The sequence below is a fragment of the Toxotes jaculatrix genome, chromosome 9 (assembly GCF_017976425.1).
Source record: "Toxotes jaculatrix isolate fToxJac2 chromosome 9, fToxJac2.pri, whole genome shotgun sequence".
Classification (NCBI taxonomy): Eukaryota; Metazoa; Chordata; class Actinopteri; family Toxotidae; genus Toxotes; species Toxotes jaculatrix.
The window spans coordinates 16163207-16191059 of record NC_054402.1 but is presented as its reverse complement, the minus strand read 5'-3'; the positions used below and the strand labels follow the sequence as shown (position 1 = coordinate 16191059).

Genomic DNA, 27853 nt, shown 5'->3' with positions numbered 1-27853 from the left:
AAAAAAAAAAAAAAAAAGGTAAAGCAGACATTCCCACCTCAAACAGGGTGTGAAACTGCATATAAACTTTATTCCATAAATGAACTTGAAATGCTATCTGGCCATGAAACGATAAAATGAGACCAGCCAAATTTTGTGCCCAGCTACATCATGTGTTGAGGGTTGCTCAGAGCTTGGTCTACCAAGATAACCCTACACATCCGGTAGGGCCCAACAGAAAGACACTAAACTCTATCAAAATAAGAGCAAAACAAATTTACCTGATCAACACATTGGTTACAACTCTTCATTTGAGCTGAAGCTCTCTATAATAATGAGGCCAGAACGCAATCTCAACGTGGGTAGGGGAAAGGAAAAAAAAAAAAAGAAGAAGATAATATGCGCTCATCACTACCCGCATTCAACCAACTGCAACTCTCATTTCCACAACTTTAAGCAAAGACACACAGGGGGGGAAAAGCCGAACCAAAACGCAACACACAAACTGGGGGCCAATATAATACAGAACAAAATGCAAACAGACGAACTGAGGGGAAGAGACATGAGAACAAAGAGCTATTCTATCAAATGTGTAGAATGAGCAAAGTCTGCAAATTTGTCTGTACAAATGATCTTTGGAGCTAAAGTAAACCTAGCTTGCTCAATGGACCCCCCACCTCCCCCCCCCCGCCCTACCCCTCCCCTCCCCTCCCCTTCATTCCCCTTCATTCCCCAACACCCAGTGACGTTGTCCACCACTCTGGAGAGGAGACATCCCTTTTTTTTTTTTTTTTTTTTAAATATCACATAGCAATGCAATTTAAAATGTCACCCAGATGTTTTCATCTTTTTTAACATTACTCAACTACTGATATAAGTTTTACTCTCTTTTTTTTTTATATTTTAAGTTCTGTGAGTCATGGAACACCTTTCCATTTTTTTATTTTTTATATTTTTTTTCAGAGAGACAGGGGCAGCAAATATATATTTAAAGTCTTAATTTTTCTGCAAGCTGCTTTCTCTAACAAGAAGGCTGTACACATAGCCTTAATGTATGTGATTACAAAAAAACTAAGAAGGAAGTCATGATTTCATCAGTCGCTGTAGAAGGCATTTGAATGTGAGATGTGGAGAGATCAGGAAAGGTGGAAAGACTGCTGGCCCTCGCGAGCCGCAATCAACAGTTTCTCTCGCATGATCTCTATGCTGGAGTAGTCAGGCAGCTTCAGGTAGTTGACGCAGGTCATGACTGAGGGGAGGAAGTCATCCGGGTTCTCTGTTGACTCGAACGTCTTCCTCACAATCGTCAGAGGGGGATTCAGGCTCCGGAAACCTGAGAGACGAAAGCAACACCGGGGGTGAGTGTGCAGCAAATTTATAGCACAACATGCCTTCACAATACTTACATAAGCTCCGAAACTAATCCAATTTCAGCTCATGCTTTTAATGCCTTTTTTTAAAAAAATGTTTTTAAATCACTGAACTCTTTCAATAAGAATGAGTGTATGAAGAGACTCACCTCCGACAGGCAGTCTGGGGCTTCCTGTGACGAACTGCAGGAAGAGTCTCTGCTGCTCGGCATCGAAGCTGCTCAACACCTCAAACAGGAACCGAACTGCACGGCTGCAGAGAAATAAAATAAAATTCACATCAAATATCGCTGTCAGGTATCGGTTTCCAGCTTTCGATGGTGGTGAACTCATTCAACAAACCAGCAACTGACTTAGGAGGTAACAAGATGGTCACTGTTGGACAAAACTGCGGACAGGATATGGTGTTTCTGATGCGGCCGCCTCAGATGGTATAATGAACTATGAGATTCACAATATATTAGAGACAAGTTGAGTCTCATTATGGGTAAAAAATGGGCAAAAAGACTGAGGGTTATGTGACTTTGCTGCTATTCTGAAGCCGCTCTTTCTTTGTTCCCAGTTTGTCCAAGTGTCACTGGCTCGACGGTCTCACCTGTCATGTGTGTAGCCGTGGTCCGGTCGACAGCACTCCATCAGCGTCTTGACATCCCACGTCTCTGATTTACTGCCACACAGCAACTGGTCAAGCTACAGCAGGAGAGGAGAGACAATAAACAATAAGCAAATCTTGACTTCAAACATGAGTGAGCTGTAGCAAGAGCAGTGACCCTGTAAACAGCGCACACTGATTAGCCTGCCAACACATTCTACTTGGCCTTTTTCAGTACAGGATGATTGAACAAGACGATAAAAAGGAGAATAAACAACAGAAAACTTCTTACCTCCTCTGGATAGAAATACTGCAGGTGATGCAAGGGGAAGACTGACTCAAACCCTTCCCTAAATGACTCAAATTGTCTGGACACTCCTTCATTTAGAGTCCAGTACACCACCAACTACAGGGAGAGAAATAGCAAAGTGGTTAAAAAAAAAAAAAAAAAAAGAGGATTAATGTTAAGAAAAACAATAACAACAGTGGCAATAAGTCTGAAACAGAGAAATTCACAAACCCTGAGGTACTCCTCCAGGTTGTAGATTGTAACTGGGACATCTTTGCCGCCCTTTTTCAGCTCAATGTTCGGGAATCCTGGGAGGGTGAAGTCCAAACCCAGGTCCTCCACTGAGCAGCCGTTCATGTTCAGGCTCTCCAGTGCCTGCTGCAGTGTCTCCCTTGTCTGACACAGACACACAAAGACAAACACAGGTTAACAAAGAGACAGCTGGAGAAACAGTGATGGAGAATTACCTTGAATGTGAACGCATTACTGGATTGCCACAGTAATACGTTGAGGAGGGTGTGCTTTACCTGTGATCGGTCCTGTTCCAGTCTCTTCTTCTGGCGGATAATATCTTCCAGGTGCTGGATGGACTTGGCCACACTGGGGTCAATGTTCACAAGGTCATGGGAGCTTATAGACATCTCATGCCGCAGCATCCACTTGTAAAATGGCAGCCCCAGGGGCAGGTCCAGCTGGGAAAAGGAGCAGGAGGAGGGTGGTTTGTGAAGTCAGTTAAAACAAAAACACATTTGAACAAGTGTGTGATGTGATCAAATGCGGCAACATGTACTGGATGACAGCTCAAACACAGTCTGCTTGGTGTTTGCCTGGAAATACAGTGAACTACATAAGCTGCAAAAATGGACACACTTCGGCTCTGATGAAACAAACCAATGACCAGAGCTTGAAATAATAAAAACATATAAAGCTTTCATCAAGCAGGCACTCTGAGTATGCCTCACAGCTCTTACTACTGTGTGTCTAAATAAGATTAATTTAGCACTGGCAGCAGAGCATTCCTAAATGCCTATGCTCAGTTGAAAATATGAGTCTATTAGCAAAGACAGGAGTCATTACCAGTCTGAAGTCCATAATGGCTTTGGCCATTAGCTTTCCTAAGAAACGGAACTTCATTTTGATTTTGGCTATGTGTGCTGGTTTGGTTGTTCTGCCAAAGGGAACGGCAAACAGTCCTCTGGAGCTGAACATGTACTTTGTTCCTTCTTGGCTTCCTGTCGGGCAGAGACAGAAGTACAGTCAGAGTAACTCAGGTAAAAGTCCTACATATACCATCACATTTAAACACAAAAATACAAACATTTCTATTTACATTCAGTGCAACTGTATTAAGAGTGAAGTCATCAGTCAGTACTAAAATGTAAATTTGAGCGTCACGTAATTTTAGTAATGTCTGACCACTAAGCACACAAAACAAAACTCAGCATTATAATTTCACTGTGCTGAAAATAAGTAAAAGCCAATGTGACGTGCTGTTTGTCATTTCAGCATAAGGTGGTACCTTTAGGATTGGCCAGAGTGACCTCTTCGCCCCTCCACAGACCGAGGTCGGCCCGCTGGAGCTCTTGAGACACAAGAGCGTAGAACTCCAGAGTCGGGCCAAGACCTGTGCCGACCTGAAAGTAGATTAAAAATTAATCTTCGAAAAGCTTGCATCAAAGTACACATCTCGGCATGATTCAGATATCAGATACTAAAAGGTACCTCGTTCTCATACTGAATCTCCAACATTGCCCTGGAGCTGCCAAGGTCCTGCATCACAGACTCTGCCTGTTTGAGCAGCTCATCACGGTTTATCGTCCTCTGAAAACGCAAGAGGTTAAGTCAGACCACGCAAACAGGTACCAAAAACTTCACAGAGCAAATCACAAATACCAAATAACTGAAAAACAGAAAATGATTAAAGCATGCATTTCATATTCCATTCAGACACAATGGAAACTGATGTCAGATACACTGAAGACCCTGTGTAACTGGTGCATTCCATTAAATGTTTCAACACTTAAATGTGGCAACACACGGCACCTTTTTCCTGTCAAGACGTGGTGCAACTCTGCTGTCCTGAGAATCTGACTGGTTGATCTCAGGGTTTGTGTCCAGTAGGCGTTGCATGGCTCTGTCACGATCAAAGGCAGTTACATAGAATAACATCTGCCGGGTGTCGAAGGGGAAGAAGAAAGGACTGAGGAGAGAGAGAGTGGGAGAGAGAAATGTATGTAAGTACCAACAGATATTAGCCAATCATATCAACATCTGTTTCATAGTTCAGCTGTACAAAAACAGGTGAACGATCGGTTTCTTATTCCTCCTTTAGGTCAATCATATGACACACTTACCAAGTCTTTCCGAGCTCGATGAGCCAAGTAGGGATGTTCCCCGTCATGATGACCAGCGGGTCTTGTAGCTGACGGTTGGCTTTGGCTGTCAGCTTACTGTTAATGAACTCACTGGTAGGGATGATTTCCTTACACACAGCATTCTGCAAAACAAGCAAAAACAGTCACATTAGTTGTATATTTCAATGTTAAACAATATGAAAATGTATCTTTAGACATGTATATTCACTCGACTATCCTGTCTGATGTAGTGTTTACAACTAAACTCCATAAGCAGTTTTCAAAGAGAGATAAAAAGGCATCTTGGACAGAAACAAACAGGCTATCAGTGACTGCTTTATTCTTGAAATTCTCTGGGAAGGAGACTTACATCATACAAGTAGAACCAGTATCTACTGATGGAGTGCAGGACCCTCAGCAGCAGGTTGACCTCTAAAGAGGGGTCATCAAAGGTTATGGTCTCTGGTGGCTCCGAAGTGAGGTATGTCTCTAAGGGATTAATGACGCTGGGACACACACCATCTGGAAGTGATGGGAATCAACAGTAGGAATTAAGTGCACTGTGAAAACTCAGGCTTGTCAGAAGATTCTGATATCGCCTTCTTCATCTGCTTTCTAAAAATTACATCTGTAAAAATAACGTTGCAGAGCCCTTAACCCTGACAACCTGAAACCTGAGCTATTAAACACTTAAAATACAGCTGTTCATAAACGACCAATCAAAGGAAAGAAGCAGCTGCACTGGACCTGCAGCTGTAATCTTTCTGCGCTGAAACTATTTTTGAGAAACTCGTCACTACGAGGTATTTCAGATTCTCACCATGCCACAGCTCATCCTGCTTCTTGGCGTTGCGAGGTGAGGTTTTGGTGGGAGCAGTCTGGGCTCGGCCCCTCTTTCCACCCACAGCATCTTTGCTGCCGTCCTCGTCCTCTCTCACAGGCTTATACCTGTCAGGAAACAAGACAGGATATTTTGTCTCTGGATGCTCTCATTAGCACCCACATTTCAAGTTTCGAGCCACATCGTACTTTCTAAATATAATAAATGAAAAATATTTAAAAAGAGGCCTATCTACAGTGTTGCAAGTCCTTGTGAAACAGAAAGTTATGGAAAGTGTTTTGAGATTCAGAATGTGGAAATAAGAGATGTGTGTGTGTTTCAGACACTGATCATTTGAACTCTTTACCTTTGTGAAAGTACTTTGGGTATCTGAACATTTTAAGGACTAACTGCACTAAGGTAAGTAACCTTTTGCAATTCCAACCTGTGGTGAGTACATGTGCCTATGTCACCCCGTGTAATCCAACACTTCACATTGCAATGTAGAGAAAACTTGGCAAAGAAAACTGCATTTATTTGACTGACCATTCAAGGACTGACTAATGAGATCCAAACATCCAAATACCCCCCTAAAAAGTTGCCCTTTGGTTTCAAAATTGACAGTGAAGGTTGAGAAAGTTGCCACATGCATACTAGAAAAGGCACAAGACCTCTTCTGTCACGAAACAAAACCATCTGTATAGATAAAGAAGCAGTTAAGATTTTTTCAGGAAAGCATTTTTACCATATTGTGTGCGTTTTGGTCCAGATGCCAGCTCTCCCAAGTGGGTTTGCCTCATCGTCTGTCGACTCCCTTTCTTCTTCTGCCTGAAGACTGTACTGTCGTACAGCTTGGTATACTGTCATGTTGTATGGTAGCAGGTGGTCACCAATGTAAAACTGTAGTCTGTGACGCACACTGCCAGAATTCAGGAACTGCGCCGCCTGGGGGACCCAAGAAATTACATATCATGTAGTTAGTTATTAAAGTTCTCCAACGCTATGGACGGATTGGCTTTTTGGTTGAGCTACTCCACAGAACCAAGCCCATCTCCATATATGTTTGACATTTTTATCCATCTCCAATACATTGGAGCCTTCCCTCAGTAAAAGTGTGTCCATACCTGCGTCAGGAATCACTTGGTGGTGTGATTTCTAAATCTCTAATACCCCCTTCCCCTTACTTTTCCCCCATTTGGATCTACACTGATTTCATACATGGTCTCTCTAGAATCCAATGTTGCAGCGACGGGCAATTTTTGTATGTTAATAAAGTTATAACTAAAGTTATAGCTAGAATAAGTTCAATCCACATTTTCACACAGGATTGTCTGCTTACACAGACCTCACATACCAGTGATTCGTCTATTTCATCATCTGAACCGTCGTCATCACTGTCTTCGTCTTCTTCTCTGATTCGGCCGTACCCTGTACGGACAAGATTTCAAGTTAGCAACCAAATGAGCAGCAAACCATAAACAAACATAACAGTTAAAAGGACAACTTTTTGGCATCTGGACAATGTGAAAGTAAAAAAGGTGACTCCTGAGATTTAAACTGAGGAAAGGGTCTGTATGAACATTAAATCAAGCTGCACATTTCTGGTCTAAATGTTCCCCATCTGAAGGGGTCAGTGGTGATACAACCTGCATTAAAAAAAAAAGAGATGTGGCAGTCTCTACAACCTCTCCAAAGCTATGTGAGCAGTCCCTCACCTCTGACAACAAGATATCTTTCAATGGCTTGCACCAGTGCCAAGGGGTCGATCTTCACAGGGCCGCCTTTCCACTGTTTAACATTAGTGCAATCGGGGTGTCTCTGCAGCTGACACTTGAGCTGATGCGTGTTGAAGAACTTCAGTGCCTGAGAGCCCCTGGAGAGAGAAATTCATTCAATTAAACAAGTGTACCAAACAGTATAACTTAAAGTGATTAGATATACAGTTATAAGTAAGGCCACAGACCTGCTGCCATTGCCGTTGCCACTGGGGAAGTCGTGCACTTTGACAGGGAACTGCTCCATTTGGCTCAGACAGCTGTTCATCTTGTGCACCAGTGCCAGGTAAGGCCCATTCTCTGTTGGGTCTAGACGACCTACAGGCTCCATTCCTGGAACCTACAAACCACATTGTTAAGGATACACTGACAGGGTCAGTGTATGACAACATGACACACTACTGTGTACCAAATACCAACTTTAACTTTTTACTTTAACTTTAAGGGTCAGGCGGTCTAAATGTTTAAATAGTCTAAATAGCAATATGTGTTGTCTCTTACCGGACAGCCAGCGAACACATGGAGGAACCTCTTGAGCCGCACGTCACGACTCAGCAAGTCCCTGTCGGTGCTGGAGGTCAGGTAGACCAAGAGCTGCTTCACCAGCCCACTGTGCTGGATCTCAAAAGACGACACATCCGATTCTGATACAATACTGGAGATCTCTAGCAGGCACTCCATACCACCATCCACCTGGGAAAAGGGAACATAACACGGAGGAAAAATGTCTCAGTAATGGAATGTAACAGTATAGTACGCAGTGAATTTTAGCTAAATCAATACACCTTCTTTGTCCAGCTTACATTAACAGGTCTTACTAAAGGTTTGTAAGGTACAAATTTTATCAGTTTTACCAATTTCTACAGCTTTATCAACTTTAGGAACAATCTCTAAAACAGCATGGCCTTGCATTTGTTGGGAATTTTGTTATTTTATGTTTGCAGTTCAGTAAAGGGGGTGAGTGTATGTTTTACCTGCAGGCTGAGCTGCTCGGTGGCTGTGCAAAGTCTCTGGAGTACATTCAGTGCAGGGTTGCTGCCATCCACATTTTCAGAGTTGAAGTAGCGCTCCACAAACTTAGTCGCCTGTTCTTTGATCCAGGCCTTTATTTTGTCTCTGCAAAGAAAAAAAAAAAAAATCACTTATTACATTCAGTAGTCCACACATTATACCCCCACAGTCAATGTCTGATCATTTATACTTTACTTTGGATAAATATAGAAATGGAAAAAAGCGTAACTTTCTCGAATATCTCTCATCATCGTACCTGTTATTTGAAATTGAGTCCTTGGGAGGTGCCCTTGCCAGGCCACTCACCCCCGCTGTGCGTGAGGGCTCTGAGTTGGCATTGTTGGTCTGGGCACCCAGCTTGCCCCAGGTCTTGGGATTGAGACTGGCCAAGAATGACGATTTGGGTGACTGAGTACTGGTAGGGCTCTTGGCTGTTAAGAAACCAAAAGGTGGATCAGAAGGAGTTCTCTATGAGTTAAGATTATAACCAAGACCACAAAATGCCATTTTAGCTCATGTCTACTCAAATGTGCTTCAAGGAATCATCGACAACCCTGCCAGAGCTGAAACATTCGATCTGCCACAACTTAGTGAACACCAACAGAATTTGCTGTCAACCTTGTAGTCACAACATTAGAAGTCCATAGTCCATAGTTCATAGCTCATGCAGATGTAAGCTGGACGGTAAAACTGAATGATACGTATCTACAGATCAGTGATATAAAGTACGTGCAATACTTTATATCACAATAATTTTCTCATGCAATAATTTTCTCATGTTACTCCTTTGAGATGTGTTTTGGATAAAAAGTGGTCCTATATCGGCATATTCAAAGATTCTGTTATACATTTAAACAAAGTAGATGTGCTTTAAAGCCTGTCTCAATAGTAGTAAACATTGCACACACTGTGGCAGTAACACCTTCACTTACCCTGATTGTCTACTTTATCATCATCTCTTGGGGGAGAGTATTTGGGCCTTCTAGGCCCTCTTTTAGGTAGTCGTTTCCTCTTTAGGACATCACTTAACCGCCTTGGTGGAGGAGAAAATAATTAATATAATGCTCTTGGGGGTAAAGAGAAGATCTGTTTGTCCATTCATTAACAACTGATAAAAATACATATGTTGGCACACATCGATATAGTAGCATACATGAATCATTGAATAAACACACTGACTAACATGCTTAAATTCACAAACTCCAATAGAATTTGTTGATGAAATTAGGTCAAAGTGACGCAAGTGCGATTTGTGTTTATGGGTTATTGTTATAGTTTCCAGTGTGACACTGAATTTGAGCCTTTGCTAGAAACATATTTTCAAAATATATCTGTAAACAGCCAAACCAAAGCCACACAAGGCCACAGACTTACCCCTGTGGGCTGAGGTCAAGCGAGTCATCCATGCTGTGCTGGAAGCTGGGCGAGCCCAGGTCTGGAGTTGCATTATTAGCAGACGTGGTGGATGCGGTGCTGATGGTGGTAGTGCACAGACTGGCAGTACCACTAGGACAAGCCTTAGGGGGACTAGTAACTAGAAAGCTCTCAGACTCTGCCAGGTTCTTTACCTGGTGCATTACACCTGGAAGAGAAAGGAGAAAGAGAGGTGCTGCAAACTGTCTAAAGAATTAAAAAAAAAAAAAAAAAACAGCACTCAACTCATAGCAATTTCTTGCCAATTTGGCAAGAGTCACTTGAATCTGTCTAAGGACTGTGGTTCAAGGTGAAATGCAGGCAACACAAGGAATGATGTACTGGAAAGGAAACGCAAACGACAACACCGCGAGCAACGCATTTCACTGTCAAGATAAAATGTTAAACTGCATGAAACCACTTGCCTCATGTACTGTTAAGCTTTAGATGGTGCAAAAAAAAATATCTACTGGGGAATGGGATCTCTAGAAGAACAGAAATAATGCTTTTTATTTTTTGGGTGGATCTCAACCACTACAGCCTAAGCCAAATATGGCCTGATACAAAACAAGTGACAGGGTTATAACAACTGCACAATACTGTTCAGAACTCTTCAAAACATGTTTGTCATGCAGTTTAGGCTAACACTCTTTAAACTTTAAAGCACTGTAGCTCATCTATTCTGGTGAGCAGACAAGGTGGCACATACGTTTTACATGGGATTATACACTACCTTCTCTTCTGAAATAGACACTGAAGACATCAGGCAGCTTCTGCATGAGGATCTCAGCCATCTGCAGAGAACCCACTACAATCTTCAGGTCCTGGCTAGACAGCATGGAGGCAATGTGACTGTAGAAATAAGCACAGACAAACAGATAAAAGTCAGATTACTTTCACACAAAGGGCACATTTGGTCAGTGCAGTGGTAGTAGCGCGCGGCCCTGACACTGTTACCTGGACACAGCATGGTTCCTCAGCACATCCTTCAGCAGCTCTGCATCAGCAAAGTAGATGATCCTGAGGATGGCTCTAAGGCACTTGTGTCTGACAGCAGGGCCAGCCGATGAGCTGTACACCTCATATAAGACCCCAAACAGAGTTTTGATAAAGCACTTTGCCAGTTCAGGGTCCTCCTTCATCAACTGGGCTCGTGCGTCTTCTCGACGAACCTCTTGGTGACTCCCTAGAGATAGAAGGAACAGGTTAATTTTTTTTTTGCCTTCATACATCTGGTGCAGTGTCCACACATGGACAAAACACAGCAACAGACTGACTTTTTTTTTTGTCATGAAACTTGGTCACTGTACAGAGTAGCTGTAAACTGGTTAAGCTGTTAAACTGGTTAAGCCACCTTCTTATAACAAATATCCGCAATTTGCCAAGACCTGCATTACCTGTATTGGGGTTGGCAAGAGGATTTGGTTTCCTCTGGATACCGCGTGCTGTTCCTGTGTCTTCGTTTATCTGCTGCATAGAGTTGAAGTCAATTGTATACACACGGCCCAGAGTTGACAAGCTGATCTCATCCTCTCCATTCTGGTGTGCTGTCTGTACAGCCAGAGAATCACCAAATACACCCAACGTCAGTATCGCACATGGATCAGCCCCGTATAGTTGTGTGTGTAAGTGTGACATCATGTCATATACTGCAACATTTTCAGTGATTCAATCCATTATTCAATCATCAGTGAGATATACAAAACAAATAGCACAACTTATCTCTTCAGTAATGATGATTTTATCACAGATTTTCACATTTTCAAAGACACAGTTTGTTTCTGGTGCATTTATACCTCAATGATGCGGCTGTCAATGCGGTTGTAAGGATGCCATAGTCCTCGGTCATCCCTCCATTGCCAGATCGCGCCTTCGGTCGTCTGGGCACTACCCTTCTTGAGCATTACATCAACTGCAAAGATGCCCTCTCTAGGCAGGCAAGGCATCAGCTCACTGCAAGCAGAAGAGTAGTTTCAGAGAGCTACAACATTCTGTTTAATCTAAATTCAGTTTAACTGCCATCAAGTGAAATGGGCTTCATTTATCTTTAGACATCTTTACTGAAAGGACAAGACTTGCTGTTTTATAACAAACTTTCTTGTGGTATGCCTTAGTAAGTGTGCCAACAGTAGTGGCTTGAGTGAAAAGTGACAAATTTTCTGTTCTGTGGATTAATCTATATGTTCAAATTTGGAAAAACAACCTTTGCCTGATGATGTGTCCTTGATGCAAACTGCTCAAAATAATGTTGGCTACAGGTAGACACCTCTAAAACATTTTAGTGTTTTAGTTAATACATTTATCTAGCAAATTTAGCACTCCAGAATATAGAAAGACTTAACATAAATTTATACAAATAGCCACTGACCTTGACTTATTAATGTCAACTGATTTCTGTGGCAATACAATTGTATCTGTGATTCAAAGTTTAGAAAAGGTAGTGGCCTACAGTTGTAGGACCAATTTTAGTGTCACTAATTATATTTGAGTTTCGGTAAATTGTGCAGGGGACAACGTGACAACATTTTACTGAGTGAAACTTAAGCTATACAATGCTGGACAGAAGGCAGGCAAACAGATGTTACCATATGAGGGAGGTCAGTTCATAGAGCTCCTGGGGGCTCCGGGGTACCAGTTCAATCTGTTCCTGGCAGCTGCCATTTGATGCACCACACAAGAGGAAGCGCAGTGTTTCTGCTATGTCTGTTTAGAAAAAGTGAAACAGAGACATTTCTGTTGTTTGTGTCCTGTTGCATCTTCAACATGGAATATTCCATCACTACTGCTATAGTCTGTTTCGGCTGAATGTAAAGCAAATTCGGTATGACTGTACATAAATACGCACAACAGTAATGACAGGGGGAGAAGTAATGAATGAGTTACAAGGGTGTGACCCATTGCTCTGTGCAGGTTACTCACTCTGTTTCATAAGCTGGACTGCCAGACAGGGGCAGTTAGAGCACATTAGGGAAAACATGCGCACAACCATGATGAACATCCCCGAGCTGAGCACAGGAGGGGTCACTACCAGCAGCTGCTGAATGTTGGTCAACAGGTCCCGTGATGCCACCTCTTGCAGCAGGTTCTGTTGATTTAAACACAGACACACACACATGCACATTAGCTGGGGAGTCGAAAGGCAAACAAGGAAGATGATACACAAACAGCAAACATGGTGTTAAGTCTTAAAAAAAACAAGTACAGGTACAAACCTCTTCATGTTGGAAGTTGTCCACCAGTCTGGCGAAACAGAGACAAGTGCTTTCGACGGATTTTTTATCCTGAAAGAGTGTTAAATGAATACAGGCATTAGTGAATGTTTACAATAGGCTACACTGAAAGAAATTACTGAAATTAATACTATTTCAAGCATCAGTATATGGAGTTTATGATACAGAGGAGGGTAAACACTGAAGTATTAAAGTGAACTCAAGGTAGTCCTTACTATGAAGGCTGGCAAAACTACATTTTTGTGCCAATAAAAAAAAATAATAAAAATTAGACTGTATGACTTATAGTCTGTTTCTGCATCAATAACCTAGTGCTGTGCTACAATGCAAATATGGCAACAGATGCACTTCAGACAACTTTTCCAAATTCAGCCAAAATAATAATAATGCAGTGTCTTTGTTACCAGAGAACAAGTAACATTTACTGGCTACCACTGCTGATGTAATTCCTCGCAAAAAGTACAACCATGACCTCCTGTTTTAATGCCTGAACAGCACAATAAAAGAAACGGTACAACTTATTATCAACTTAAGTGATAAGACAACGTGTCACTAGTTAACACGCTCACTGACTGACTAGCATCACCAAGTACCACCTGACCCAAAATCCTGCAGTCGTGGTGTTGCATTTTGTAGTCCATTGTTGTCTGACATGGGAAAAACGTACCTGGTGTGTGAGTCTCTGAGTCAACAGTGGCAGAGAATCAGCAACAAAGTGGAACTCATCTGGAGTAATGCTCTGGCAGCAGTTGGCTGCAATGGCCAAGGCATTCCTCTGAGCATTGATGCTAAAGAACTCTAGGTAGAGGAGGCAGTCAGCGAGCCCACCCTGTGAGGGATAAAATTATAACATTATTGTGATCTATAATTGTGGCAAAAAGAGGGAGGATGGCTTAAGCTTTTTACACAAATAGAATGCAATACTTACAGCCTGCAAAATGGCTTTGCTGTGTCGCCTTGACAACATCTCCAAGGCAGTCAGGGCCTGCTCTGCTACGTCAATGAACTGGATCACCTGAAGCTGCATGCAAGAAGGTGGAACATGGAATTAGCATATCAAAAGACCACCATTGCAAATTAACAAGCGATTAGGGACAGATAGAAAGCATGGTGTCTTACCTTCTCCAGGAAGACAGGAATAGCATCGACCACCACAGCAGAGGATCGAGGCAGCGCCTCCATCATATATGTGAGTGCACGAGAGGCATGATTCATCTGTGTACATAGATCAAAGGTTTAGAGCACAAACCCAGTGGCATTAAAAAAAAAAATAGAAGAATCAAACCAAAAGACAACTACATGTACAGCAAGAGAAGTTAATCATACTTACAATATCAAAGTTATGCTCCATTTGTAACAGTGTAATCTGTGAAAGAAAGTTGCGTATGAATTTGAAATTAGATTAGTGAAATCAAATATTACACAGACATTTTCTAGGAATTGATTTTCATACTGCACCAAGCTACATGGAAACTAGTCTACCCAGCAAATTAAAGTCTAGACGAGGCATAGCTGCAAAACATACAGGAAAAGACGAAAAGGTTAAATGCTGAGCAGAAAAAGGCTCACCAAAGCGGGCACCACACTCTTCACAGGGAATCCACCAAGTGTCTCCTCATTACCCATCACCAGCAGCTGGCACATCTCAATAGCAGCTTGGAGCTGCTGAGACTCATCACCTGTGGCCTGCAGACCCTGCAGTAGCTGCTGAGCCTTGGAGCCTGGAAATGGGGGGGCAGAATTTCTCAAGTTATTTAGAGCGTTCCAGACGTGACGGACACTGATGTAGGGGAAAGAGGGTTGCACTCACTTGCTCCACTGCCTATGGTCCTGTGAAACAGCTGCGACATGCGGGGTCCCAGGGGCCCGAAAAGATGTGGGGGGAGGCCTCTGGCCTCCAGTAAGGCTATAAGAACAAAAACAGCAAAGTTTAAAGACCAACTATACAAAAAGTAAAACTGACAGGAATGTTTACAACGTCTTTATACCTGAAGCTAAACCAATAAAAAAAAAAAAATCAGGCATATGTGTGTTGTTTGTTTTTTTTTTTGTTATTTTTTGCTTATAATATAGTGACATGGTCTACATATGATTTTTAGCAGGGACTGACTGGAAAATCTGTGGGGGGGGGGGGGGTTAACATACCTTGAAGCCTTCCCATTTCAGAGTCATCAGACTCACTCTCTCCAGAGGTGGTCATGCCAACTGCTCCAGCAACTGAGCTTGAAGCTGCACACAGAAACAGTGTAAAAGTAAAATTCACAGCAAAAGTTATGTCTTTCAAGATGGTGGCTTTAGATGCTGCAAGGAAAAAGCCTAAAACTAAAAATCTTTGGTTGTCCTAAGGATCAACTTCCCACTGCCAAACAAGAATTGAAAAAAGTGACATGATATATACCTGAAGCGCCTTGTGATGCCTCATCAGTGCGAGCGGCTGACGAGTTGGCCCCATCCTGGTTGTTGTCGGAGTCGGCCATTTTCTCCTGTCGGCGAGCGTCGGCTGCCCCGCGCTTTCCTAGGCCTGAGCCCCGCCGACTATGGTAAGAGTAAAAACAGATCAACAATGAGTGATAGTCAAGTAATCACAAAGCAGAGTGTTACCACTCCCAGTCACATAAATACACAGCAGTGATGCACCTGGATATTTTTTTTTTCATGCTTTATATTGATGATTGTTTTTGTAATTACTGCAAATCTAGTATGAGAATCAAAACTGAGATGCAGTAAGACTCTAGCAGATCCTTTGTTTTTAATAAATGATCAGCCTCGGTAGCCAAAGCTTTCAAAGTTTAAGATGTTGGAAGTTTGAACTCTGTGCTGGCGGGCACACCGTCAGTCATGTGAGATAGGAAAACCCCAACTCATGTTCAAGACAACTGCAGGAATCAAAACAATAAATGGATTGGTGTGAATGTGTTTCCCGTAAACATCCAGGTTTGTACCTGTTCTGATGGACACTGCCAATTTATAATCCTATACATCTTCCTGTGTGTATCTGAAGTCACTGTTTACACAGATGATATGTTCAGTAAAGGATTATGTTTTGTAGACAATGATCATGACAGCTAGGTCAATCCAAAGCTCTCCACAGCAGCTGAACATGGTTAGTGAAGTAAATGTGAGTAAAACAATACCCTCCAGTTATTTTGTTTAGTGAAATAGTTCGCTACTATTCTGCAATGTTTGCTGGGTTTATCTGGAGTGGGGTTCTGCACAGAAAGCAATAGGTGAATTGCTCACATCCTATAAAAAACAAATAAGGGCTAATTTTGCATCGCACAGCTTTAACTGTGTCCTCACCATCAATAAAGGCTACTGCCGTTGGGCCACACAAAACTTATTTTCGCTCAATTCAATGTTTACTTGATTTGGATAAGATAACATGGGAGAAGCTTAGTTTAACATCACCATCTGAAGTAGCAGCAATCGAAAACATCAGTGTTTGACAATCAACTGTTAAGTACTGTGTTTAAATATGAGATCACACCACATATCAACATAAAAATAACATTAAAAAGACTCTGATTGGACAAAATAACTTAAAAAATGTAAACAATCTATTAAGACATCACAAAGTAATGTCTAATGGATGTTTCTAATGGTTATAACAATACTTTGTTTTGTACAAGAGACAAATGTCTCCTCCAAAATAAAATACCAGTGTCATTTTATTAGTGCTATGAATGCCATATTGCTTCTACTATGAATACTTCTAACATTTAGTCTAGGCACACTGATGTGTGCAAATTGTGAGACGAATGACTCGCACATTTCTGTACTTTTTTTAGGCATCCATATTTACACTACAGTCTACACTGTAGTCACTGTGATTTGTACCTGGTGCTGGCACAGGAGCCCGTGGTCTTCAGGCGTGTGCTCCGCCGGGAGCTGGGGAGCTCTGCTGGAGGAGACTCGCTGCGCTTCTTAGGTTTCCTCAAACCTAAGTTGAAAAAAAGCACCAAGACTGGTATTTTTCACTGGAATACATTCTATAAACAACCTAAATCAAAACCAGATTTATAGGGTGATATGAAACATTGGTTATCTAGCTATCAAAACTATCACAGGAATCCTAAAGAAGTTTCACCTTGTATTGGACTTGAATTATTAAACAACACGAGTCTTTGATGTATCATTTGGATGTGGTGCCACAACAGAAAACATTCCTCCTTATCATAATTATTGCTCTCAAGTCTGTGAAAAGTGGTGGTCAATAAAGCTGTTAGGGCACAGATTGATAGTGAGTGTTACTTTTCAATACAGTAAAGGCTCTAGTGTCGCCTGTTTAGAGCCCTGTACCACTGACTAGAAGGGTATTAATAGTAACTCAACCATGGCTCTATGACAGGACAACCTTCATGCTGGATCTATGACTCATAATTCAGAAGTTTAAAAATAAACATTTAAAAAATGAAGACCAAATGAATTAAAGATATAAGAACTATTAATTACTTATTTTCTGTACTTAATTTAACCATACTTTGTGTCCCACTGACTACTGAATTATACCTGGTCAAATAGTAATAACTGACACACATTTCTAGACAAGTTTCACAAAGATTCCTAACGAATCGACGAAATTATCTAAAGCCAGCGCAATCATAAATACTTCCCTACTGTTGATGCTGCAGTAACATTAGCAACACAACATGGTCAAAATGTCATTGTGCAATGGAAAGTCAAACAGATTCAATGGAACACATGCAATAACATTATATATGCTTACTCACCATTACAGCCGAAATTACCAGAACCTGTGTGTTAAAAGTTATTACAGGCCGACAGATGAAAATATTCCAAGGGAGATTAGGTTCTTTCCTTTTGACAGAAACGACTTCTGAGCCCTTCCCTGCCCTCAAACATACCCCTAGTCAGCTGGTGGGCCAACACTCCAAAGCCAACTTAGGAGGGGTCTCTCCATTTGGGCCCAGGGCCCATGGCACAGAGCCCACCCCAGTTTCTATCCTTTCACCTACCTAGAACAACCTGACCCCACAATGACCTGACAGCTTAGACTCACTTCACCACACACACCAAATTTCTACTATAACATCTCTGTCTGTTCATTTAATTTTTGCTTACTGGTAATTATCAGGAACCACAAGTTAGTTTTGTTTCCTCAGGTCAGATATTACCTTATTTAAATCAATGTTTAGTTGACTGTCTACTGTATGTATTTATGTACTTATTTAGAGTGCTTGAAACACATTTAATATACAGTTGATGAATCTCATAAGTTTGACTTATTTTATTAAATAGCCTTTCTTTTTTTTACCTGAAGAAAGAGTGTTTTTACTGAGCAAATATATCTGGCCAAATATATTTGGTATTGGTGCTAGAGCCCAGCCAATAAATGGCCCAGGTGATATTTGACCAATTTTAGTTAATGACAGACATACTGGTTTATATGTCAGCCGATAAGCAACATAAAACTGTAGTCCACAATAACATCTTAATATGCTAATTTAGAAACGCTTGCCAATACATGGTTTGTCTATCAGAGAGCACTGAGAAAAATGTAAAATCTGAAATTAGGTTGTGTTTTTATGTTGAAAAACAAGAATCAGACAAATTTTACTATAGGATTCAAACTCTCATATATCACCTTGGCGGCATCCTAAAAATCTTGTATCGAATTAGCTATAAATGGTACCAAGTCTCAGATGTTATACTGCTGTAGTTATAGAATATTTTCAAACAACAACGACCCAAATTCATGAAGACAGTAAAAAACCTAAATGGAAATTCAAACCCGACAGCCTAGCTACCAGTACAGTCCCAAAGAATCAGAACATATCTTAATGAGATCAACATGCCATCTCAACACCTTATGAGAGCATCAAAAGAAAATAACTGCACTGCTCATATTATAACTCTACATTCACAGAATTCATGAGTACAGCCTATGAGTAATGATCAAGTCACAAGACTACACTACTGGCCCAAAGTTTTAAAAGCGCCTCAATTTTTCCAGTTGTTACTGAAATTTACATAACGTAATAACCTCTGTGTTTCTGAAATTAAAGTATATGACTTTGCTTTCACCTTCTGTCCCCCTCATCCCAAACCAGCTCCATAGGGTTTAGTCTGGAGACTATGCTAGTCTTCATCATGTGAAGCCACCGTGGTTCTTTTCTTCAAATATTTTGGGTCATTCTTGCCGCAGGATGAACAACTGACCAACCAGTCTGTCTTCCTTTGTCACTTGCCTTTTCCTCACCATTCTGACAGCAGTATACAGAACTTCCTACAGTACTGTGTCCTAATAATGTGAGGGTTTGTAAGTGAGCAAAAAAAGTTGTGGCACCCGTAGGGAAAGTTTGTATCAACCTTCAAGATTTCAATTATTCTACTGTTGCAGGAAAACTGTAAATTAACCAATCTCTTAATCAGTGAAAAAGGCCCATTTTCTATTAAATTTAACAGATTTTTTAGTTTTTGGTGACCTAGACTTTTTTTTTAACCTTGTGCAGTTTACTGCATACCTTTGTTCTAGTCAAGGTTATTCACTGCACTTGAACTACATAAATTTCAATAAAAACTGGAAAAACTGGGTATTCTAAAACTTTTGACCAGTAATGTAAATACCACCATAAATACTATTTTACTTAAAAAAATAAAGTAAATAGAAGCCTTCTGAATTTGACCCTTACCATACCTGTAAAATCGTAAGTTTGCTCCACACTGAAAATTGAGTGACCAGCAGTATTTATGTATTTAGCTAGTCTCCAGTTTCAGGCTACGGGTACTTAAGTCTGAAATCTGAGCCAGTTCACCAGCTCAGTAAAGTCCACACTCACCACATGTGAACTAGATATGCTAGTTAAGACACACAGACACACACACACTTTATTGTGTGCAGTATGTCAATGTCCCCAGCTGAATTTAAACATATGTGTACATCATGAGTCATACACATATATGGATAAAGACCTTGTGAAATGTTATCCCTGTGTGTAAACCAACAATGTATACTAATTTTTATCGGAGATTAAGAATTTGTCTGTATGGTTTACCTCTGTAGTGTATGTGTGTTGTTATGCGTCTCAAAGGGGCGGCTGTTACACCAAATATATTTGCTCCCAGCAGCTAAGAAGTGAGGTTTTGTAACTGATGCTGTGACACTGCTCGGATCACAGGTCCTGTGACATTTAATCCCAGAGGTGTAACCTCCAACCAAGCACATGAGAGTATGTGCTGACCCTCAAAAAGTCAAACATTACCCTGTTTAAATCCCTCTATCTTTTCATGCAACTACAAAGCCATTAAAGCAAACCCTCACATAAAATTCCCTCCACAATACTCAAACCCCCTCATCAGGAGAAAAGAGGTAAATTAACTCAAACATGAAACACTATCAAATATTCCTGCAACGATACTAAATTGTACGGAAATGCTCTCTTAACAAAAAGCAGTAAACAAGAGATTTACAGTTGAGACAGTGGATAAAATGAGCAGATATACCATGAACACAGGGGATCCACACACAGTTAATGTGACTCACTTGCTAATTTAGCTTGTAATCCTGATGGCCCAGGTTTGGAGGTCTCAGTTTTGGAGGATCCGGGCAAGGACAGTTTGGGTTTTGGCAGGTTGACTTTGGGGTTGAAGCGTGCTGCCCACTCAAATTTTGAAGAGCTGGCAGATTTGGCCTGCTCCTTGTCACGGGTACTACGGCGTGGGGAGGGGCTTGAGGCTGAGCGAGAGCGACGTGCCTTGGTCTGATCTTTTCCCTGTTTGACTCGGGCACCCTGTGTGGCGGCGCTGTTGGTGCCTGTGGTGGAGGAAGAGGAAGAGGTGGAGGCAGAGGAGGAGGAGTCTGTCACGTTGCTACACCCAGCTTTGGCTGAGGCGGCCGATTTAGACGCCAGCTTGGTGGGTTTTGCAGTTCTGCCCTCGGTACGATTGGGGAGGGACCCAGCGGTGCTACTTAGACCGGGGAGAGAGTCTGTTTTCTTCCGTTTCTGGATTGGTGAGGCCCCAGCGGGCCCGCTCTTCTTGCTCTGACCTCGACCTGACGATGCAGGTGGTTCTGAGGCAAGTGCTCTCTTCTTGGACTTAGCTGGGCCTTTCTTGGTCTCTGAGGTATTGTCACGGGGTGGAGGAAGGGATTTGGGCTTCTTGGCAGGGGTCGGTCCAAAGGTACTAATTTGGTCAGGAGCTTCGCTTCGCTTTAGCCCTCGGGTGCCTTCGCTCTTTGACTGGTGGCCTGGTCGCTCTTGTTCGGATGTCCCTGCAGCCTCTGGGTCGTCTTGCAACACAAATGAAGCCACGGACAGAGTAAGACCACTTCTGCCAGGGAGCAAGAGGGACAACAACACACCATCTTAGGAAATGCCTGAAACTGTGAAAGGTGATGAATTACAATGCCACATTCATTGTACTCATTAAGATTTAGAACAAAACCCAAAGGTGTACAATAAGTGTGATGTTATTCAATAAAGTATAAACCCTACATACACACACGCACACACATTAAGCACCAAGTAGAGAGGAGGGGTACCTTCTTGAGCTGTGCCCTCTGGACTGGCCAGTGGCTGTGCTGGCTGTGGCTTTGGAAGCCTTAGAATTAGGTCTTCTACTTTCAGGTGGGGAATTTGCTTTATGTTTTACCTGCTCTGACTGCAACCTGTAAGGTTGGAAATTAAAGAGCAAGTGACACCATGGGTTTCTGTAATTAAGCCACATAAAAGAGAGACCTGATCAATCCCCAAATCAATTTGCCTGATTGCGTCTGCATATCCTCTGATCATTAACACCTCAGGAGTAGCATGAAAGACAGATTTAATCACCATTTAACTATGATAAAAGAACACAAGATAAGCTTCCACTTTGATCACAGAGGCCAATATAAGCATTTTTGTTTAAATTCCATTTAACTACACAAAAAACATTACCCATGCCACCCATGAACTAAGTATAAACACCCCTCTATCAGTGCTCTCTGACAGACAAACCACCCCTCTAAACAGCCCTCTTTCATTGCCCCCTTTGATTAAAAACCCCAAGTGATGCTCCCCATAAACTGTGATTACTGCCTCTTACATTGGACTGAGATTTTAACAAAAACCTGACAGAATATGTGGAGGTAGACTCACCTTCCCGCGACTGTGTGGTCTTGTGGCTGGGCCGCAGCAGTGTTCCTCTGTGAACGGCGCAGTGACCCCCCTGGATTGGAATTAGGCCGGTTGGACATTGGCACCTCTCTCCTGAAGGGACATACCCTTTCTAGACACTACCATTCACTGCAAACAAAGAGAGAAAGAAACCACATAAGAATACAGACAAAATACAATGATAGGCCTTGTGTAAAGGATCTCCTACAACATCTGGTTGCGGTTCCAAACATGTTGCTCTGCTGTAGGTGACAGCTATTCTAGAGCTATTGCTGCAGCGCTGTCAAGATCACACACCTAGGCCATTTGAGATGATGAGGGGCAAAAATGTCTCATCACTTTTACCAGGACTGTGCATCTCAAGATACAAACTGACACTGCCATTTGTGCAGGGGCAGAAACCTGGTGCCAGAGAGACCGCAAGGAAGGAGCTAGGCAACTCACTGTTGACAGGATCAAAAACAATGGGCTAAGACTTTAGCCCACAATTATTTTATAAATTTTATATACAGTAGATTTATTTGATCATAGAGTCAGTAATATGCTTTCTTCTAAAGAGAAAAAAAAGTAGCACACTTTCCCTACTCTGCAAGCAGTCCCCCAATAATGGTCACAACATAATTTATACTTATGTGGACCACTTACAGTAAGCCACTAAACATTAACCTAACTCTTATGGTCTGTATCAAATTAAAACATAATAGCTTTTAGACACAACACTTCAAACAGTTTTGCCATCATATATTATGAATATAGATTGGCCTATACCGAAAAGCTATTACTTAGTTTCCTCCTAACCCCAGGTATACTTGATTTGTTTTTTTTTTCCCCATACATTTGTACTTTTACTTTCAATCCTTTCACATTCATTCATCCAATAAACACAATAATCATGATCATGTCCATCACTTTCAAATATTAATACAGCATGGGATTCCGCTAAATAATAACGAGCAAGATCACAGACAAATCTAAATAAACCTACCATGGGGAAGACTGCAAAACAAACTAACCACAGAAGAAGTTATCTTTTAAAACACTTTTTCAAACACTTTTATATAGAATATTACCAGTAGTCAATGTTTTTAAAATGGTCATAACATTCTATAACATCTAGGTACCTAACCAACAGAGCTAGTGGTTAAGGAAGTTGTAGTAATCATTTTAGACAGGATGTGAAAGGAAAGGTGTTTCACACATGAAGAACTATAATTTATATGTATTTCTCATGAGTCAGTGACAGTAAGGTACTGATAACAGAAGTGACTGATATATTTTGAACACACACACACAGAGCAGCATGATTTTATCAACTGATTTACAGAGACTGAATTACAACCTAAATACTTTTTGCCATCTTTAAAAGGAGGATTATTAATTAACCCATTTAGTTAAGGTTTAAATCATAATATCATTGATCATAAAAATACGCCACACTTGGCAAGCTCACAGGGCCATTTTAGGCCTGCACTGACAGTGCATCCTAGTCTTTGTTTATTCGTCCATTCTGACAACTGGTGCACCACACTCGCGCATAATGTGATAAGTTAAGGACATCAAATGATCAGCAGCTTAAAACGCTCGCCGGCACAAAGTTTCTTGTACCACACCACTAAACAAGCACGACAGTGTCCAATTTTTATGCCCATGATTTACAGAGGCCTGTATTTCTGACGTAGTTGTCTACCACCGCCGACTAACGTTAGCATGTTTAGCCACTCATATCCTAGCCAGTCCCATACATCTTGACAGTAGCTCAGTCGCATCTGTACATTTCGGAAAAACTATCACATCCCAAAAGCGAAGCTTGTAACCACTGGATACTGAACATAATGGCAAGAAAACGCACCAAGGCCAGTAATTACATACCAGAAACTCGTTAGTTAAAGTTACGTTGGCTAACGTAGCAGTGGCTCCATGGAAATGCGTAGTTGGCGTACCGGTGTGTCAACCTATTTAGCTGCCTTACTAAACGCACTGCCAAAATCAAACTGCTACGTTGTTTGTACCTTGTTTATGGTATGAAACGGCGAATTTCTAACTGAATAGACAAGACGGGCCCCTTACGAGGCAAATAACGATTACGTTCACCTGAGATTAGCAACACATCGAAAATGGCAGCATCGGCTGGACCGTCTTTCGAAAGCGGTTTAATGTAACATAGCTAGCAGGCTACGAACGTAAACCAACGTAAGCTAACTTGGTATTCCCACAGCCATGACACACTGCTCTGTGTCTGGCAGACGATCAAGTTTAAAGAAAAAATATACATGTCTCGCACGCAAGTTAGCTCACCTTCTGTACTGTTTGACGGGGTGATCAAATCAAAAATACACAGCTGTCAAGTCGACAGGTAAACAGGCAGATCCAATATCACTCTCTTAGGAACTGTCAACGCGAATGTAGAGTACACAAGTAGAGCTAACTAATGTTAGCTGGCTATAAGGATCACTGTTTTCTAAGCTGACTTAAGGCCAATGTCTGCCTCTCACTAAAGCGCTGGCTACCACTTAGGCTAACGCTTACCAGTCAGAGACAAGTTAGCTACTAACAAGTAACGTGTCAACAAAGAACACACTTCCTACTTAGAGTTTAGGTGAAGGGACAAAATAACGTCGAGCATCTCATTTAGCTCGCGTTAGGACCAGAGTGACAAGTATGAAGGCTAATTATTAGCAAGCTAACGCTAGTTTAGCTAAGTAAGATAGCGAGTGTTTCTTCATTGACCGTTCACTCGCCAACAATAAGTGGACAAAAATAAACACTTGACTGTTAGATATAAACGCGACTGTTCCTGGTTGATATTAATTAATTTAGTTGTCCGGGTGACAACAAACCCCCGACCTTATCAATACCGAATTAGCTACTGCAGGGCAGTCACGTAGCTGACGTTTAGCGTTGTCAAATCAAACAAGAGGGTTATAGCTATTGCCAGCTAACCTTAGCATGCAAGCTAATTCATATTAGCAAGCCTTGTTTTCTCTGTATAACACTTGCCACCTCCACGGGATAATTATGGGATTTCTTTTACAAACGACACTTTCGGTACAACTCACGAATTCGGTCTTTTGGGAACACGCTGTCAAATTGTGTTAAAATGTACAAGTTGTCTCGCTAGCGGCTAGCACGTTAGCAAAAAGAAATGGCCTCTGATACCCATTAGACACAAAAAACAGGAAAGCAAGAACGGGATTCGAGATATTTTCGCAACACTGAATCATAATTCATCCATTGTATTTCGACATTGAATAACCTATAAGGTCCGAGAGACCGTTGGCTGACATGTCACTGAAAATTTCTACCTTTTGTATAATGTTGTTACCTATTTGTTCCAGTGTTGTAGTTGTAACAGACAGTGCACCAGCTCCTCTTTTCTCTCTCTACCCCTGCTACTTTCACATCAGCTGAGGGGCCTACAACTGCAGTATACATCCGCGTGATTCATCCGCTCAGGCACTACTTACGTCTGATGTTCGGCATCTACTTGTTTTGAGCCAGCGACACAACACTGGATGTGTTGCCCTGTAAATACACAGATATAACGTCTTTAGACAAAAAATATACCTAGATATATTTTGCCCGTACTCAAAGGTAGTCACTGCAGCACTGAAGTCATTAGGAACATTACCTTGTCACAAATATGAAGTATCAATCCGCTGGGTCGTGACCCCCCCACTCCCCCTTAATACACATATAAAACATTAATCTCTATAAATGAATGCGATATCCTGCATTGCCTTTTGTAAGCATTGCACATTAATGTAACATAACATCCATCAAACAACACATTCCTCTGCTGTTAAGTAAATATTGTTATTTCAATTGCCTTCCAGTTGTCATGGTGACAATCTGCGTCCAAAATGGCGTCCTTGCTGGGGGAGCAACTGTTTCAACTTACCTGTCAAGGTCCACCTCCTACAAAAGATTTCTTCCAACTTGTGATTACGAAAAATGAGGTCAAGCATTTGCATGAGTTTATGCGTTTATAAAAAAAAAAAAAAACACTGCATATGGAACTGAGAGCTTAGTTTCCACCTACAAAGTTCAACTAGCTAGCTTTAATAATACCTTGCTGGGCTATAATTATAGAGTTTAAACGATACTTTATGGCAAATTGAAAAAATACTTCCTTACCATTCAACAAAAGTTTTATATCTTAAGTTTAATTCATTGATTTAATAACAAAATGTTCATAGCATAAAATCAATAGCCATGTAGTCACTGTGGGTTAAAATAATTTATATGTTATTACAGATATTATTATTATACATGAAATGTTTTTTTTTTATTCACGTGGCTGTCAGTGCATCACAGGACATAATATCTTGAGTCTGTCCTCACTGTTTAGGTTTTTTTTTTTTTGTTTTTTTTGTTTTTGTTTTTTTCTAACTTTAGGTAATATGGAGATCATGGAAGATTTCTTTGCAACTTGGTTACCGGGGCGCTCCACCCGAAGAGCTGAAGAGCTCCCATCATGATTTCCTAGAAAGGAAAATTCTACAGCGTAAGGTTTCTTCATCAGTGCTCAGTAGCCTTATACTACGGTCATGACACTGGAAACCTTTTTCAACTCTTATGTAAGTTTTCAAGGGTCTGACATCCAGGCTGTCCTTTGCCACTTCTCATCTGTAGAAAATGTTGGTGTTATCTTTGGGCAGAGGATCCTGGAATACACAATTTCACTTTGTCAAGGAAAGTTTGATTACCTTGAGCGCTTACCGGATGACATTATGCTCCGAATCATGTCCTACCTACAGCTGAAAGAGACAACACTTCTGGCACAAGTTTCACATAGATTCAGAAAGGTGAGAGCCTCTTAAAATAATAGGTTCACAACAGTCCATTAGTGTCTTTATTAGATGAAGCAAATGTGGTGTGTTAGTGTCTGTTTTCCTTTTCCCCAGCATGTATGTTTGTGCTCATATGTATTTGTACATGGATAGCAGTACCTGTAAATCAAATCTGTATTATGTTTTATGTGATCAGCTCTGCAATTCTGAGAAGTTCTGGGAGCACACTCTGAGGAATCGCTGTGATGGGTTTACCAATGACATGGAGAACATAGCCAATGCCATGGGCTGGAGGTGGACCTTTTTTACCTATTTCCACCACAGTGGCAGCAAGTTGCAGCAGTGAAGCAACTGAACAGTTTCATTACTGTTCTGAAACATCTGCAATAAAATTCCTAACAGTGCATGAATAACCAATATTAATTTTGCACTTGGTGAAACAAGAGGCAGTGTTTTTATTAAGGTTTAGTAAGTATTCTTAAGTTTCAGATTTGGTGTTGAGATGTGTAATCTAAAATATATATATATTTTCCGTTGGTTTAAAAGTGCCAAATACTTTTCGAAACAAATCAATATTTTTATGTTGCAAATTTCTTGTTGTTCTTTGGATGACAACAACTACCACTAGTATTCAATGGATAGATGAAGCTACTTACAAGTTATGTATGTTGCAAAGAGTTCACATTGTGTAATATTACTGGTAAGTTAAATTAGCATACTATTGTAATTACTGAATGATAAACTGATAAAACATGTTTTAGCAGCTACAGCCATGCTGACATTATATGAAGGTCAGCGGTCAACTTCACCCAATACTTCTGGTTTACATTTGCTACTGAAGTTTTTTGCGCCCTCTGCTGAAGGCCTTTGGCAGTCAGTGTTGTCTCTGCCTACAGAAAACCCTGTTTGTGTATGGTCTCTGTGCTGTGTTCACTCATGTAGCCAGCAGAGGGAGCAATGGCAATGGAAATGAAAACTAGAGTGAGATGATGGTAGGAGGAGGATCAAGCAAATAAACCCTTGGGTAACGTGTGCAAAACAAGTGCTGTAATGCTGGTTACCACATCCAGGCCTAAAGACTATAACACACTTATTCTGGATTGAAACCTTGTAC

At 41.2% G+C, this 27853-nt stretch overlaps 2 protein-coding genes across 7 annotated transcripts; one reads left to right on the top strand and one right to left on the bottom strand.

Annotated features, from left to right (window-relative positions):
* Positions 1-843: 843 nt before the first annotated feature.
* trip12 (thyroid hormone receptor interactor 12) lies at positions 844-25386 on the bottom strand. Of its 6 annotated transcripts, XM_041045814.1 has the most exons (42): positions 25272-25386; positions 21932-22078; positions 21337-21462; positions 20338-21125; positions 16671-16773; positions 15232-15368; positions 14979-15062; positions 14644-14739; positions 14403-14554; positions 14164-14199; positions 13953-14048; positions 13762-13854; positions 13501-13662; positions 12816-12884; positions 12523-12688; positions 12189-12306; positions 11400-11556; positions 11001-11154; positions 10561-10789; positions 10337-10455; positions 9565-9772; positions 9123-9223; positions 8447-8621; positions 8154-8295; positions 7681-7872; positions 7368-7519; positions 7120-7277; positions 6759-6832; positions 6150-6349; positions 5405-5532; positions 4955-5106; positions 4585-4727; positions 4274-4430; positions 3953-4051; positions 3750-3864; positions 3308-3462; positions 2758-2922; positions 2462-2626; positions 2234-2347; positions 1945-2039; positions 1499-1602; positions 844-1312 (listed from the first exon to the last, which is right to left on the bottom strand). In XM_041045814.1, exons 2-42 carry the CDS (start codon positions 22027-22029, stop codon positions 1116-1118), a joined length of 6174 nt encoding a protein of 2057 aa, XP_040901748.1. In that variant the 5' UTR covers positions 22030-22078; positions 25272-25386; the 3' UTR covers positions 844-1115. The 6 variants fall into 6 exon arrangements, with proteins under 6 accessions (XP_040901748.1, XP_040901749.1, XP_040901750.1 ...); XM_041045815.1 differs by lacking the exon at positions 25272-25386 and having other exon boundaries at positions 11001-11073; XM_041045816.1 differs by lacking the exon at positions 25272-25386 and having other exon boundaries at positions 11001-11070.
* On the top strand, positions 24215-27138 carry fbxo36a (F-box protein 36a). The gene is made up of 5 exons (XM_041045821.1): positions 24215-24302; positions 25783-25905; positions 26345-26453; positions 26582-26754; positions 26936-27138. Exons 2-5 carry the CDS (start codon positions 25810-25812, stop codon positions 27083-27085), a joined length of 528 nt encoding a protein of 175 aa, XP_040901755.1. The 5' UTR covers positions 24215-24302; positions 25783-25809; the 3' UTR covers positions 27086-27138.
* Positions 27139-27853: the final 715 nt, after the last annotated feature.